Consider the following 16733-nt stretch of genomic DNA (forward strand, 5'->3'; position numbering starts at 1 on the left):
ATGTTTTATTCCCACTTTATAGGAAAGGAAATTGAAGCAAATGGAGTTTTAGTATTTTGCCCAAAGTCACAAAAGTCAATGGAAAAATGCAAATATTTATTTTGAGAATAAAACTTACAAAAGTAGTAGTTTGATAAGATGTTTGCTAGTGTTGTCAGTATGGTATAAAGGAGTAGGACAGGGAAGCAAGTCTAGAGTTCAAGAGGAAGCTGAGTGCAATGGCACTTTCTACATAGAAGAGAAATAGAAGAAATAAAGAAAGGAGGACTGGGAAGAAAAAAAAGACAGGAGAGAAAGATCCGAAGGAGAGGAGCAAAAGAAGGGAGTGGGCACAGGGAGAGGAAGGTAAGGAGGATGAGGAGGAGGAGGGGGGAGGAGGAGGAGAAGGAGGAAGAGGAGGAGGAAGAGGAGGAGGAGGAGAAGGAGGAGGAGAAGGAGGAGGAGGAGGAGGAGGAGGAGGAGGAGGAGGAGGAGGAGGAGGAGGAGGAGGAGGAGGAGGAGGGGGAAGAAGTTAGAACATGGACAGTGAGGGAGAGCAAAGTGCCATGGAAAATCTTGGAGTTTCTAGCTCAAACATTTGAATAAATGACAGCACTATAGAGAGCATAGTTTTAAGTATATATATTTGTTTAGTAGTAAGCATATTGAGTTTGGTGTACACATGCAGCACACAGGTGGAAATAGTATGTATAGTATTTAAGGGTCAAGTGATTTGGAGAAAATCTGGAATAAAGATATAATATTGGGAATCATCAGTATACAGAGAGTAGAAGTCTTGAGTTTGGATAAGATCACCAAGATGTGTAGAAGAACAAAGGACAGAAGTCGGAATCCAAAGGCAGATCGATACATTGCACAAAAGCAGTAGAAGAGGTGACTCCAAGGAGACTGAGCAAGAACAGCCACTGAAAAACCAAGAAAATCCAGAGAGGGATTATCATGGGAGTAAGGGAGAGACTCAAGAGAAAGGTGGGTCCAAACCATCCAATGCTGCCAGGGTAAAAGAGAAAAGGAAAGTTCATTAGAGATCTTGGCAAAAATAGCTTTGTTGTCAAGTTGGGCTAGGAGACCAATTCCAGTGGGTTGGGAATGAAGGGGAATTGAAGAAATAAATAAACACAGTTTGGAAGACTCTCTGTCAACAATCTTAACATTCAGGCTTTTAAAAAACTGATTTCACATAAAATACAGTTATCTTCAAATTTTTAATGTTTTATTCTGTCTTAACATTTTGTAAAAGTTTTAGAATTTAAAGTTGCAGAATTGTGAATGGAAGGGCTCTCCCCCCGCCCCCCCCCCCCCATTCCTCTCTCCCTTTCCCTGGCTCCCCCTTTACCAGTTTGGAATTTACTTCCACTTGGTGTGTTACCAGTCCTACAATTGTGTCCTGAGGCTCTCATGGAGAATCTTGCATACCCAGTCCTAGACCTAGCTGGTGTCTAGGTTCACTTCCTGATTTAGAGACTGTCTCTGTCTCCTCTCTCCCTAGGCCCTGAGGTGTTAACCTAAGCCATGGTTTGCTAAGTGTTTTCATCTTTAGCCCTTTCACAAGTCGGGGAGCCCCCACTTACCATTGTCATCAAGAAGTAGCTCTCCTCACAGGAGTGGAGCATTTTTTACCCCCTTGCCTTGGGCCAGGAGGTAAACTACTTCCTGCCTCCAGTGGAGGCATTCATCAGACCCATAGCTTCGGTCATTCTTATTCACAGAGATGATTACCACATTGTTGAGCCTAATGGTGCTCTTTTGGTTTCCTGTCTCCTTTTGCCTGTCATTGCTCTATGTTCATCATTGCTCTATGTTCGCAATAGAGTGGAGTGTGAAAATGTGAACTCACAGGACCATTACTGAGTGGAAACCAGTCATTTCACTTGTAAGGTTCCATCTTGCAATCACAATCCCTGCCCACAGCAGCCTCAATATGCCTCCAAGACATCTGTGCATTTCCTCTCCTGGTACCTTCAACTTTTTTCTATTCTGCAGAAATGTCAGGCACTTTAGCAACTTCATACTTTTGAATATTTTATTCCTTTCCCTTGTTTCCCTATTTTGCATCTGGTTAATGCTTAGTTATCCTGTTAGACCCAGGTCAGATGCCATCTCCACCAGGAAGCTTTCTTGGACTTTAGAGGGCAGTTAGCTCTTATATTAATCTTATAATCATTCAATGTTGTTTATTATAGTCACTGTAATAATTGACATATTATCTCCCAAAGATTTTCATAGTAGGTACCATTTTTATCTTCCTTTTCACAAATGTGGAACTTCATCTTGGTGTGGTTAAGTAACTTCCCCTCCAATCACACATAACTAGCAACAGAGCCAAGAATGGGCCTTGGGCCAGTCGGACTCCTAGCCCTGTTGTAGAACTCTGCGTTACTCTGCTTCTGATGTCTGTACCCCCACAGTGCTTTGCTGATGTCTCTGAAATGAATATTATAATTTATTTGTTTTTATATCTGTGTGGCACATACATAGTAGTAACATTATCCACCCAATGATCCAACCCAGAACCGGTGTATGATCTCAGATAGTCCCTTTCCCCTATCTCACACATTTACTCAATCATGCTGCGTCTTAAAGTTTATCAAATCTCTTTTCAACTCTGTAACTTAATGACGATAACTGTTCATTTTCAATGACTGATCAAGACTTCAAGAGAGAATTGATGGTCTTGAACTTGTCATTACTTCCAAATCTAGCACCTAGCCCAGTGCCTGACACATGGGGGTCACTCAGTGAATATTCCCCAAAGGATTAACTGTGTCTCACATCCATTTTTACTTTATGTAATGTCTTAATAGTGGTGCCTGCATGGGTGGAGATTTAACAAATATCTGAAAAGCCATCTACTGCTTGATTATTCAGAGCTGAGAAATGCCTTCACTCATAAATAACATCAGTAGAGTTAAGCAACATAAAAGTTGGTCCAACACCTTTCTCATCTCCAAAGCAGCGCACACTAGAGAAAAACCCCTGGGGTTGACTGACACTAACTTTGAACCCACCTGGAGAGTTGAACCTTGGTATTTCCTTGAAGGTGAAATGGACTTGTACTGAACAAATCTCTACTTCGATCTAAAATACGATTTCCTCAAAAACCACAGTAGCTTTCTCCAGCATCCTGTCTTAACCATATCCTCCAACTACTAAGAATCTGGAACCCAAAAATAGAAATGCATGGGCTGGAGAAGGGGGACTGGGAGGAGGGACAGAAGTTTCTGCAGTGACAGCTCACAGGCCCCTACCCAGACGGGCTGCCATGCACCTCTCGCTTGAAGTCCTACCTCAGATTTAACAGCGCATGTGTTAAATGGCCTCCTGAGTGTGAGCCGTGCGGCAGGCTTATCACAGCAGCATAGGCTCAGTCAGTTCAGCACAGACTTTTGTTGATGTAGCCTAAATTGATGTAGCCACAATTTCAGCGGCTTTTAGTTGATTAAAAGAAGTGAAAACATATATTCCTCCCTATCATCACATCCCTGAGACACGCACCCCGGGCATGGAGAAGGAGCAAGGGGCAGAGCAGGTGCCCATGGTGGCCGGAATCCTATCTGGCCTCTTCACGGCACGCGGGACACATAAAGACCGGGCAACGAGTCATGTTCTGTGAGTAATGAAGCAGGACTTTCTTGTGAGGCAAACACGACAAGTACCAGTTTGCTGTTAGGCTGCTCATGCCAGCGATGACAGGCCAGGCACCAGCAGGTCACCCAACCACAGGGCTAGAAGTGCAGGCCCATTGGCAGTCAGAGAGCTGGCCCTCCTGAGCGTGAAAACCCAGCAAAGTCACCACGATTGACACGCAGAGCCTTTTGTTTCAGGAACACGTTTTCTTTCACTTGACATTTTCTTTTCAGGCGCTATTTAATGAAGGAGTTTTATTGAAAAGAATTCTTGAGCAAACACTGTCATAAAGTTTTGATCTAAGATCATTCTGACATTTCTTCCCCACGAGAGCCATTGTCAGAGTGAGAAATCGCAGCCGCTTAAGGGGAAAGAATTATGTACAACAGTAAGGGAGATAATGGGCCCAAACCCTTGGAGGCTGTCATCTGAACTAAGGCTGTTTGCCTTTCTGACCTGAGATACTGTTGCCAAAATCTGAGACCAGAGAACTTTCTTAATGAAGCTTTTAAGATTCATATATGCTGGCTGTTATTTCCCTTTATTTGTTTGTCTCTTTGCTTATCTAAGTGAGTAATGAATCATAAACGAAAACTAGCGATACTGAATAAGTGTATAATACTTTGTTATCACCACAGTGTGATGTATAGAAAGCCTTATAAATATCAAGAACTACGCAAATGGGTTTTTAGAGATGCTTAGAGACTGCACCAAATGTAATCATGTTGAAGATTTCCCAACAAGCTATGATGTTTCTAAAGGTGATTTAGTTCATTCTTTTTTCAGGCCACAATTTGGTAAATTATGGTTTTTGTTTATTCAACTACCCAAATTAGTAATGACTGCAAAATTACTGTGTCAAGGATTAGAGATTCAACACCAAGCAAGCTCCCAATCCAACACAGAAGACATAGAGGTAAACACGGATAATAAGGTCTGCACAGAGGAGCTATGATGTAGCTCATTATAGCATTTACCCAGTACTGGGGAGCCAGGAAAAGCACCCGATGAGTTAATAAAAACAAAGATCTGAAAGATAAAGACCTGTGCATAGAGGTTCTAAAATAGCATGCAGGTACGACCCAGTAGACATCAACCACAGAGTGTGGGCGGTAACCGGGTTCAGAGTAGCAAAGTTGCATCATGCAGGGCCCTTGTAAGTTACGTTTGCAAGTATAAAGTTTACCCAAAAGCCAATGGGAAGCCATGGAGCAGATGTCTGCAGGTGAGTGGCATAATCAGGTTCGAAGTTAGGAAAATTCACTCTGGCTATTGTGTGGCAAGGGGATTGGAGGGAGCAGGTGTAGAGGCAAAGAAACCAGTAGGCAGAGGGAAGGTCAAGTGTTGTGTCTATGAAGGTGGAGAAATATTTAGGAGGTAAAACCAACAGAACTTGGTGAGTTAATACCTTTGATACTATGTGAAGTTTTAGCTTTGAAAATTCTGCTGTTTCCCTTCAGAGGACAGAAAAGAATACTATCAAATAGCAAAATCAGCTTAACAAAAAAGAACAATGGTATTCTACCACACACATAATGAAATTTCAAATGCTTCACATCCAGTGTCTTGAGCAATTTTATTAACACCATTTACCATGCCAACCTCCATGATAACTCTCAGGTCAGAATCGACAAAATTGCCTTAAAAGTATCGCCCTTCCCCCACCAGTGATAAGCTCCTCATCTTCATACCCCAGCTCCAAGCAACACGCCACACATATAGCTCAATAAATGTTAGTTTAGTGGAAATGAAGTGAAATCCAGGATGTGATTAGGTCAAATGTGTCAAGCCTACCGAAACTACCTGGCATAAAAATAGGTCTCCTGTGCTACATTTTATTTGGGGAACAAATGACAGCAGAAAATGGAACTAATTTTCTGAATGGAAAGATAAAGTAGGGTAATCACTGAAAAGCAGCTGGAAGAAATGCTTAAGAGAGACGTTAAGCAGTACAGCCCAGACGCATTGGCGGTAAGACAAAAATAACAGGTAAATATACACATGGGGAGAGCTGAGCTGATTGAATCTAGGAGTAGAGGTTGGCTCATGAAATGAGAATGACCCAGAAATAGCCAGAGTTCCCACCAATGAAAACGGAATCCACTGGTGCCCAGCAGGTTACATATTACCGTGGTAACAACTCTAGATTGAGAATAATATGGATGATACGTTAGTCCTTAGGTAATCACATCTGAAGTCTTTGTTCCCATATCCAGCATTATGCTTTTATTTTTTTAAGATGTAGAGACTTCAACTTGTTTTAAGTCACAATTCAATCTCTCCTCCTATCTAGTAAATGGCTGAAACCTGATAGTCAGGAGGGGTCATCAGTGAACATTAAAACAATGTCTCAATGGATAATTGAATGAATGAATTCATTAATTTGAAGTGCTTACGTGTTCTCTTGTCTTAATTTCCATTTCTTCTTCAAGGAGAAGAAGCAGCAATGGAAAAGAAGCAATGTAATCATGCAACACTACATTACCTTTCTCAAGGATCCAACAGTCCTAATTCTCCCTTCTCATATTTTCCCATATAACACATACACATGTGCTTATAATCATATGGACTTGTTATTTTTTTAATCTTTATTATTTAAAGTATTACATATGTCCCCTTTATTCCCCCATTGACCTCTTCTAGCCTGCCCCCATCCCCCACCCCAGGCCTTCACCACCTATCGCCTATATCCATGGCCTATAGATTTTTTCTTCTTAAAATTTTTATAAACTTTGGGCACTCTGAACTTCAGTCTTCCTGGCTGTATTTTTACAGATATGCGATATCTATTTGCTTTTGTCCTTGACCGCAGGAGCCTCCTTTAACATCCTGTGCATATGTTTTTATATCTAATTTTAGCAAAAGTCTCCCATTGCGTCCACATTTATCCTCTTAGCTGTTCTTTTCTATCTTCATTGAGATGGTTCACATTTCTATTATCGAACAACACCCACCCATTTGTACCCCATGGATCATACTTCCTTTTTCTGCAAGTTTTAGCTGGTTCATCTCCTAGGGTACAGAACTGACTATAATTCATATTTTCATTTTTTAGTTTTGGACAGTCCTATTTCTCCCAAAGTTTCCACCATTTTTTTTTTATCACTAGCAAGCTATTTTTCTTCATTTAAAATTAGCATCAGAATTAAAGTTGCCTTCTCTATTTCTGGCATACGAAATTGTTAAAGTAAGCAGATCGTTTGTCTTCTGCCCTGCTTTTCAGTAAGGTGTTCCTTCCAGGAGCTGTCTGATTCAATTTCCCCATCACTATTACCACAACCTGCCTTGACATCCATTCTCTAATTTGCAGCGAGAAACCATGTTCCATATTTGGCAGGAAGTTTGTCCTACCTTCTCTCAACACTCAACTTCTGATTCTGCTTTTGGCTCTACTCCAAAAACTCGAACCTATGGATCGCTCATGAGGTCATTAGATTTTCCAGAAGTTGCACACATACAACCCCATACCACCCTGAATCCCCTTCTATGAGAAACAGTGTGCTGCTTATACCAACATCTCAATTCTCCCTGCCTACATTTTCTCATCTATTAGAAATAATACCCTTGCTCAGTTGACTTACCTAATTTAGGCAAATTTATGAAATTATTCTTAAAGAAACCTACAATTTCAGTGTAATAATTAACAGAATTTGTTCCCATAGCGGTTGCACTGGTACCATAGTTAACTTAAAAACAGAAACAATTCGTGTACAGTACATTAAAATCCTGCTTATGTGTCAGAAATAGGTAGGAGTTTTAAACAAATGCTTGGTGATCATAAGAAAACCTTGAAACCTAACAAAGGATCATTCAGTTCAGTTGTGGCTAATGATGTGGAGGACAATACCTACCCAACCTTAAAATCAATTTGTCTAGATTTTTATTCATTCACCAAGCTAACGATTAATATCTAAAACCCAGGGTGTTCCAAAGGGTACTTACGAGAAAATTGCCATCTGAAGCCATGTATGATTCCAAATTGGTAGAAACTAAAGTTAGAAGAGAAAAGAGATTTCAGATAAATGTGGGGTTGAAATGTCCATAAAAACGTGGGGGCAAGGGTGGTAGGCATTTCTGTTTCAATTGACAAATTTCACAATAAAAGCAATTCATTAAATGGCCTTTTAAGCACAACTTAATAAACCAACTGTTTAAAAGTGAGTTTACAAAATAAGTCAGAATTTCATCTGCACATTTCTCAGTACTCTCTCAAGTCTAATATTAATTGTGTACTTATTACTGTATTACTTAGAAACATATATCTTTGAAAAGTAAAAATGTTTTCCTCTTCATGATGAACAACACAATGTAAGAGGTGGAACTATTGGATCCATCATTGTCATTCTGTTGATATTAACTAAACAATTTCGAAAATACAACTCATCCCCTGCCTCTGAAGTCCCAACTATCATATGGCAATGAGCCACTTTTGATGTATTACACTTTGTAGTGGATTACCTGAAAAACAAGACATTCTGTGGTTTCCAGAAAAGCAGGTGAAAACAAAAAGAAAAAAGATCTCTTAATTTCAGATTTTGACGAGCAAGAAACCTGTTAAACATCCACAAGCCACTGAAACTTTCCCCAAAGCAGAAAGCTTTTCAATTTCTTCCTAGTGACACCACAAATACGGGTCCGTAGTCCCTGTGATTTGATTTCTTATACAAGTGGTTCCCAACTTTTGAAGAATGAATACCTCTTTTTTTTATGTCAAAAATGCCATATTCATATTACATAAATCTGGATAAAACATTTATTTGTAAAATACCAAAGAGAAAACCCATAGGAGGTGACGAAAGAAAAGAGGGAAAAAATTATCTTTAATTCTTCCTCTAAGCATTGGGATTTGTTGATATTATACAGCTTTGGTCATAGATATTAAGCCTCTATTGGATCCTGAGCAATATTTCTCTTGTACATATTATATCTTTTTACCTCCTAACTATCTCTTAAGCTGCCCACTCTGTCTATACCACTGCTACCACCCTAGTCCAAGGCATCAGCACCTCCCGCTTGGACCACTCCGTGAACATCCTAGCTGATGTCCCAGCTTTCTTTCTTGCCCAGAGTGATATTTTCTCAATGCACATGACTATTCATTTCTGTCTTTAAATCGCTACAATGGCCACTGAGTCTTGAGATAAAGAACAAAACCATGAAAATCTCCTAAAAGGAAGGCTTTGTCCTACCTGACCTCTGTCTCCTCTCCAGCCCCATCTTGGATCATTTCCATTTCTTTCTTTCCATTTCCCTGACTTACTGGCTTTTTAAAAAAGCCCTTAAACATGTTTTTACCAATCTCAGAACCTTTGTGCATGTTCTTCTTCAACAGCCCTCTCCCAAGAAGGCTTATACCATCTAAATCTTCAGCCCTCAGACCAAATATCATTTAATCAAGAAAGTGTTCCCTGATCCTATGAGGCATCAACCCCTTTTATATGCCCTCCTAGCACCTTATCTTTATTCATAGATGTTCTCATAATTGTATTGAATTATTAATTTTGCAATTGATTTTTAACCTCTGACTCCCCAACACAGTATAACTTTTTTTAAAAAGTAATAAGACATACCAAATATTTGTGATGTTTTTATTACATAGGTTATACTTAAAAAGAAATCTAAACTTCATTACTATCAAGATTTATAATATGCCAGAAATTACATCTTTCCCAACTATTTAAACATATGACAAAAACTCTAAATGACAATTTAAAGTATAAGTGGGTACATAGGGTTTCCAAATTATTTTATAGCTACACAACCAAAAATAATATTTTGAAACTGCTGTACACTCAGACCTGTCAAACAGATTTCACTCTGCCACTTGTTAAATATGGAAACTTATGAAAATTACTTAATTTCTCTGAACAGCAGCTGCCTCATCAGTTAAACAGAAATAATAATAACCAAGTCCTAGGATTTTTTGTGAGAATTAAATGAAATATCATATGGGAAACATGTAGGGCACAATGCAAGCTCTGTTTGTGGTAGCAATTACCTTCAATGGGAGCAATTACTTAGAAATAGCTTTGTTATAGAAAACTGTTTTTCCTAATGGAATTAGCACACAACTAAAGGGTTTGAGCTAGTGTGATAACAAGTTTCATCAAATAAAATAGCTCCCGCACTTCAAGGTTGATTTAACTCCCTAACTACTCCCCCAGAAACATTTCTGATGCCTTGTTTAAGAATTTAAGAGAATAGCTTTCTCAGTCCTATTCGATACAGCTACCTTCTCTAAAGGACAATTTAACAGACCACAACATGAGACTTCACCAAAACAACAAGGTCATTAATTTTTTTACAAGTCACAATATAAAATAAAGTGGATTCTGATAAACTCTGTGACTGAAAAATGGAAAACATATTTCATCATCAAATGAATTATAGCCCTGGCTGGTGTGGATCAGTGGTTAGAGTGTCAGCCTGCACACCAAAGGGTCTCAGGTTTGATTTCCCCTCAAGGGCAAGCACCTGGGTTGCAGTTTCAATCCCAGGCCCCAGTCGGGGCACATACAGGAGGCAACCAATAGATGTGTCTCTTTTACATCCATGTTTCTCTCTCTCTTCCCTCCTCCTTCCCACTCTTGTTAAAAAACAAAGGAAAATAATATCCTGAGTAAGAATTAAAAATCAAAATTTTAGTTTAAAAAATGAATTATAATGTTAATTAAAAAAAGAAAGAAAGAAAGAAAGATTTTCCTTCATACATACTGGTTGTAAAGGACTAAATATTTGTGTCTCCTACTCACCCCCCCAAAAAATTCGGAGGTTGGGCTTTGGGGAGGGAATTAGGTCATGAGGGTGGAGCCCTCATAAATGGGATTAGTGCCCTCAGAAGAAGAGGGCAGAGGCTAGCACAGTCTCTTCTCCAGGTGAAGACACACTGAGCAGACAGCAGTCTGCAACCCAGGAGAAGGCTCGCACCAGAACTGACTGTACTGGCACCGGATGTCGTACTTCCAGCCTCCAGACTAAGAAATAAATGTCTATCGTCGAGCAGTCACTGTTTGTGGTATTTTATTAACGCCTCCCAAACTGACTACGTGAAGAATCATTCCATTCTGTTTTAGGCACAAACAAAATGCAAGTTTATTCCTGTCAGCTAAGTCAGAGATATGGACTCTGGTCCTTTTATAATTTGAAAACGAGAAAATAAACCAAGACTATCGATATACAACAAATGCTCAATTGATAAAGAAGGCAGTTGCTAGTATAATTAGCAATGTTTGAGAACAAAAAAATATTTCACTAAAGGGAGTTATAGGGTCAACTGATCCAAAAGTAGCTGCCTTGATTGTTCCCACATTGACATTAACATTTTGAAAGTGATGCAGGAAAATAAGTATCATGGCTAACGTTTTCACGGTTTTTTAAAAGAAGATAATTTATTGTAAAATAGATCATTTTCCCATTTAAATAAACTGTGGGCTAGGTTTATTCTCTTTTTTACAGAGCTTTAATAGAAAAGAACATAACTCTGAACTAAAATATTAAAAAACCATAGAATAATTCATAACATATTTATCCTTTAAAATTATAATGCTAGCATTTCCCAAGACTTTGTTTTGTTTTATTTATGTTAATCCTCACCCAAGGATATTTTTTTCTTTTGCTTTTCAGACAGAGTGGAAAGGAGAGAGGGAGGGGGAGAGAGACAGAAGAGAGAGAGAGAGAAAACATTGATGTGAGAGAGACACATCAGTTGGTTGCCTCCCACATGCACCCCGACTGGGCTGGGGATGAAACCTGCAACCCAGGTATGTGCCCTTGATCTGGAATTAAATCCAGGACCCTTTCGTGTGCAGGCTGACATTCTAATCATTGAGCAACACTGGCCAGGACTGACAAGACATTCTTAGAGCGACAAATGGATTTATAGAAAGTTCACGCACACCGGCAAACAATGTGAATTATTCTTAATCCAGGAACTGGAGCTAAAGAGGAAACAGAAAGCGTTGCTTATTCTTGGGGCGGAAGTCTCAGTCATCAAAAAGCTTGTAATATATGTGGCAACAAGGTGCACACTAACTAACCATGAGAACCATCTATACGCAAGCATGGCCTGTGAAATGGTAGTCCATCAAAGCAATGCCCTGGGAAGCAGGAGAGACAATTCATCTTTGCTCATCTGGAGAAGCAAAGGACATGAAATAATCCTTTCGTTTTGCCAATTAGCAGGAGCTTTCTCTTGTCAAGGCAGAACAGGAGAGATGAAAGCAAAATGCAAGGTGACTTTCCAGGGAGTGCAGGCACAGTGGTGTGTGGGGTGGAGGTAGTCTGGGGTTGTTGCTTTATCCAGGAAGTTTATGAAAGTAAAAAAAAATATGGCTCTATTTAAATTATTTAAGAATGTAAGCCCCATTGTCACTCTGATTCCACATGCTTTAAAATACTGTCATTCTTTTAAATTTATTTTCTCTCTTTGATTAACTTTCCACTTGTCTTGCTGCATTGCGTTGCTGCTGTCTCTCCACTTTGAGGGTGAACTGACAGGTGGCTTTATGGGCCACCATTTTTTAAAAATTGAATTTATTGGGGTGACATTGGTTAATAAAATGATATAGGTTTCAGGTGTACAATTCTATAACACATCTTCTATATATTGAGTTGTGTGTTCAGCACCTCAAGTCCTCCCATCACCATTTATCGCCCCTTTACTGTCTTCTACCTCCCCCACCCCTCTTTCCCTCTGGTAATCACGATACTGTTGTCTGTGTCTAGTTTGTTTGTTTTTTCTTTGCTTAATCCCTTCACCTTCTGCACCCCGACCCCAACTTCCCTCCCCTCCAACAGCTGTCAGTCTGTTTTCTGTATCTGAGAGAGTCTTTCTATTTTGCTTGTTAGTTTATTTTGTTCATTAGATCCCACATATAAGTGAAATAATAGTGTTTGTCTTCTTCTGACTGGCTTATTTCACTTAGCATATGCTCTCCAGGTCCAACCCGTAGCCTTTTTTAAACAGAAACGATGATGGTTAAAATTATTTTTAACACCACGAAATACTGTGATGCATCTGAGGAGATTGGCAGGCTTCTTCCTTACATTTTTTCGTGCATTCCCACATAAGCTGTCAGTCCTGACAATTAAGGCTTAGACATAAAACTCCACAAATCAAAGGGGGGAACGCCCTCTTTCAGCCAATGTCAATCTCTGCTCAGAAAGGACCATTTTACCGTAGTAACAAGTCAGTGGCAAAGGGCAAGAGATCTCGAACAATCGGCTTCCTTTTCCTGGGACAACCTGCACCAATTAACAAATAGCTGTTGGCCAGGCACCTCGGGGAGGCATGAAGCTCCCTGCCTGTCTGGACTGGTGGGGTCCCCTGCCCTTCCGCTGCCATCCCAAACCCAATACTTCAGAGATTGTGGTCTGTGCCCACAGCATGCCCTTACACTTGGGCACGCGGGGCCCTGCTGATCTGCTCTGAGGCCACAGCAGGGGCCACCCAGGTGTGCCCTGTGCCCATTGCTCCCAATTGAGGCACTCTCACCGGAGTGTGGGGTCGACCAGCTGTCTGAAGAGCACTGGGCCACATCTCTATGGAATTAATCCTGTTCTCTTTTTTAAAAATATTCACTTTATTTTTTTATTAAATGTATTGGGTGTCATTGGTTAATAAGATACATGATATGTATATTGCTTTCTGCTCTCATGATAGTCAGTCATGAGATGCCAATTCCCTGATTGCTCCCACTAGCCCTCCAGAATCAGGCTAACACTCTGACTTCTGGGTATTCAAATTATTTATATAGGCAGGAGCCAAGCAAAACATACTTGCACATACCCCAAACACACACACACACACACACACACACACCTTGGCAGCAACCTTGGGCATCAGTGCAAGGCGCCTGCCTCCTCTCCTAGGCCAGTGACAGAAATCCCAGGGACTTCCAGAAAAGAGCCAGTCACACTGAGGTCTAAATTAGCTTCATGCGTAGGTCCCATTAAAGGGATTTGTGGTCAAATCCTGGTTAGCGCTACCCCCAAGCAGCATGTAGAGAAAGGACCACCAGGCCAGTGATGAGGTCACAGGGGGCATTGGTGGGCAACATGTCAATGGCTGGGTCCACTACAGTGCGTCCCCCAAGCATACCCCGTCTGCCTACAATGGCAGCCCCCACATAGCAACACCTGATTTCTATGTTCTCTTCGGCCCAACCTATGGGGTGAGAGCAGGTACAGTGGACTAAACTGGGCCAGACAAGAATGGCAAATTTAGATGGCCCTTACCTCCCTGTCATTTGCAACTCTAAATTTCTCTACGTGAAAAATGATTACATGTTCTCTCTAAGGAAGATAGTATATTTTTCTGCCTACGAAAACCGGACTGCTGTGTGCACTGCCCTGAGGCACCAGGCCCTTTCATGCAGCTTTGACAAACCTTCAACTGAACACGCTTTACATCAAGGTGAACAGGTGCACCCCACGTAGAAGTGGCCTCTGCCCCAGGACCATTGCTGACGGGAAGGAAGCCAGGAGAAGGAAACTATTATAAAAGCTGACCCATTGCTCTGGAGTTGGAGCTGAGATTCCTCTTTTGTCTGGTTAGCTCTTTCATTGGGAAATACCACTGGAACGGGGCTTATGATTTTGCAAAGGCAATGCCCAAGGCCATTCAGACAGGAGGGGTAGAAACCACAAGGAACTAAAGTGCTGTGCCTGGTGATGGACAAAGGGTGCTTTTACCAATAATAGAGTGACTTCTCTTGGAGGCTCTTATGATGATGTTTGGCAGAATTATTGCAAACTGTTTTCCAGCTTCACATCAATTCTATAAAGTAACACTAGCTGTACTTTTACAACTGACGAGGCTGACAGACCCAGCAGGTAGAGTAACTGCTTTACAGAGCTAGCCAGTTATAAAGTCAGAATTTAAATCCAGGTTTGCAAACTCCAAGCTCAGGGCCCTTCGGACATGAGCAGCGATTTTCAACTGGTATGCCGCAATAATTTTTAAAACGTGAAATACCTGAGTATTTAGTCGGGGACTCTGACCTCTTTCCCCTTAGGTTGCCACATTAAAAAAAAAAAAAAAATGACAACAGCCAACACAAAAATAGTCATCCAGTGTAAATGAATCAAAATTATACCTATTTTTTGTCAGATTAGCAAAACATGTATTTTTTGGTATGCCACAGAATTTTAGTAATGAATCTAGGTGTGCCATGAGATGAAAAATATTGAAAATCACTGTCTTATAATAATCTTTGCCTTTTCAGCTTCTCCTTAGCAGAGTGCTTAATTTTTCTGCGGACAGTAAATTCCATCACATTCTTATAGAGTGAATGAGTCCAATAATTCTTGTAGACACTCCAGGCCAGGCATACAATAGGCATCTACTACATATCTGTGGACTTATATATTAATCCTGCCTCTACTTTAAGCCAAGTTAGAGCGGGTAACTACTTACCAAATTTGGATACTTCAGAGAGGCCTTACGTGACTCACAGAAATTTATATCTGGAACCCAAAGGGCTGCGTGTAGGACCACAGATCAATGGCCACTGGGTATTTGGAAGGGTCTGATCAGCAAGACATAAAGCTCCTGGAAAGGGACATTAGAGAGCCAAAAGCAGTTTGTTTTGGAATTCAGCATCCTTGCCAAGGCTCCATTCAGAAATAATGTGGGGCTGACTTCCTGGTCGGAATCCTAAGTGGGCAGGCTCTTGAATCTGAGGCTTCCATCCATGTCAGCCTGCCAACAACCCTGGGACAAGTACCTGCATTTTGCATCTGCTGACAATGCTGGGTTAATGTCTTCAAAATTTCTAAAGCAAGAGTGAGCGATGTAGCCAGGACACATCTCCTAATTCTTGAAGAAAAACTATTAAATTAAAGCCATTCTTAAATAGCCCAAAATGGAGACATTTGTTGACACAATCCATGTAAACTATGGCCTTCAGCAAGGTCTCACTGGAGTCCTAACATGTAAGCAAAGAGACACCTAGTGGACAAGCCTGTAAGTACACTATTTAGCTTGAGACCAAAGAAGGAAACATCATTCTGACTCCCTAAGTTAACATTTTTTATTTCAATATAGCACTTTTTAAAACAATTAGCATTATAAATCCAGAAATCTAAGCTTTCCAAATGAGTGTTTCATGTTTATTTCTAAAGGAAGTTTACTCTCTTTTATTTGTATTTTAATTAGATTCTCGTGCTGGATCAACTTCTGAGAATACAAAAGTTAGAGTGGGTTGCAATGGGCCAGCCCCTTCAGCTCACTTTTTCCTGAACACGTGTGCTTATTTTTTGTTTCCATCCCTTTATGGACTTTGCGTGTGAGACTTTCCACTTGTCTTCAGGTTGTTATTCTTGCCTTTAAATTAAGTAAAGCCAAAGACTTTCCCCTGCAGCCAGCTTCCTGTGGTCTACGCAGCTTCCTGTGGCCAACCCACTCTCTTCATGTCGTACTCACTTTCCCACTCACACCTCACCTACACACAACACTGTGTTATACTCACCTCCTCCCATTAAACTACACATGCACCTGCCACCCTCCCACTGTCCTAGATAACATCATCTAACCCCAAAAGTAAAAGGCTGTCATCAAAATAAGGAATCATCTGGTTTTATTTCTTTACTCTATATTACTGAAATTCGGTTGTGTTAAAATTCTATATTGGAAATTGTTTTTTAGTTAAATAGATATGTTTAATTGTAATTTATATGAGCCCATGGACCCAAACTCATAGAATTTTATTTTTTTAAGTATATTTTAATTGATTTCAGAGAGGAAGGGAGAGGGAGAGAGATAGGAACATCAATGATGAGAGAGAATCATTGATCGGCTGCCACCTGCACCACCCCACACTGGGGATCGAGCCCACAAATGGGGCATGTGTCCTGACCAAGAATCGAATCGTGACCTCCTGGCTCATAGGTTGACGCTCAACCACTGGGCCACAATGGCTGGGCTCAAACTCATAGAGTTTTAGATTTAAAAAAGGAATACATGTTCTAGGGCAGTGGTTGGCAAACTCATTAGTCAACAGAGCCAAATATCAACAGTACAACGATTGAAATTTCTTTTGAGAGCCAAATTTTTTAAACTTAAACTTCTTCTAACGCCACTTCTTCAAAATAGACTTGCCCAGGCC

At 40.5% G+C, this 16733-nt stretch overlaps 1 protein-coding gene across 1 annotated transcript in view; it reads right to left on the reverse strand.

The window, feature by feature from the left end:
* The window catches only part of IPCEF1 (interaction protein for cytohesin exchange factors 1), a 131876-nt gene that overhangs the window by 68023 nt on the left and 47120 nt on the right, over positions 1–16733 (reverse strand). Inside the window, exon 3 of the mRNA XM_028129901.2 lies at positions 7570–7616. Within this exon, the coding sequence (XP_027985702.2) occupies positions 7570–7593 (24 nt within the window). The 5' untranslated portion in view covers positions 7594–7616. The remainder of the gene's footprint in view (positions 1–7569; positions 7617–16733) is intronic.

Source organism: Eptesicus fuscus, chromosome 10 (assembly GCF_027574615.1).
Source record: "Eptesicus fuscus isolate TK198812 chromosome 10, DD_ASM_mEF_20220401, whole genome shotgun sequence".
In the NCBI taxonomy this organism is placed as follows: Eukaryota; Metazoa; Chordata; class Mammalia; order Chiroptera; family Vespertilionidae; genus Eptesicus; species Eptesicus fuscus.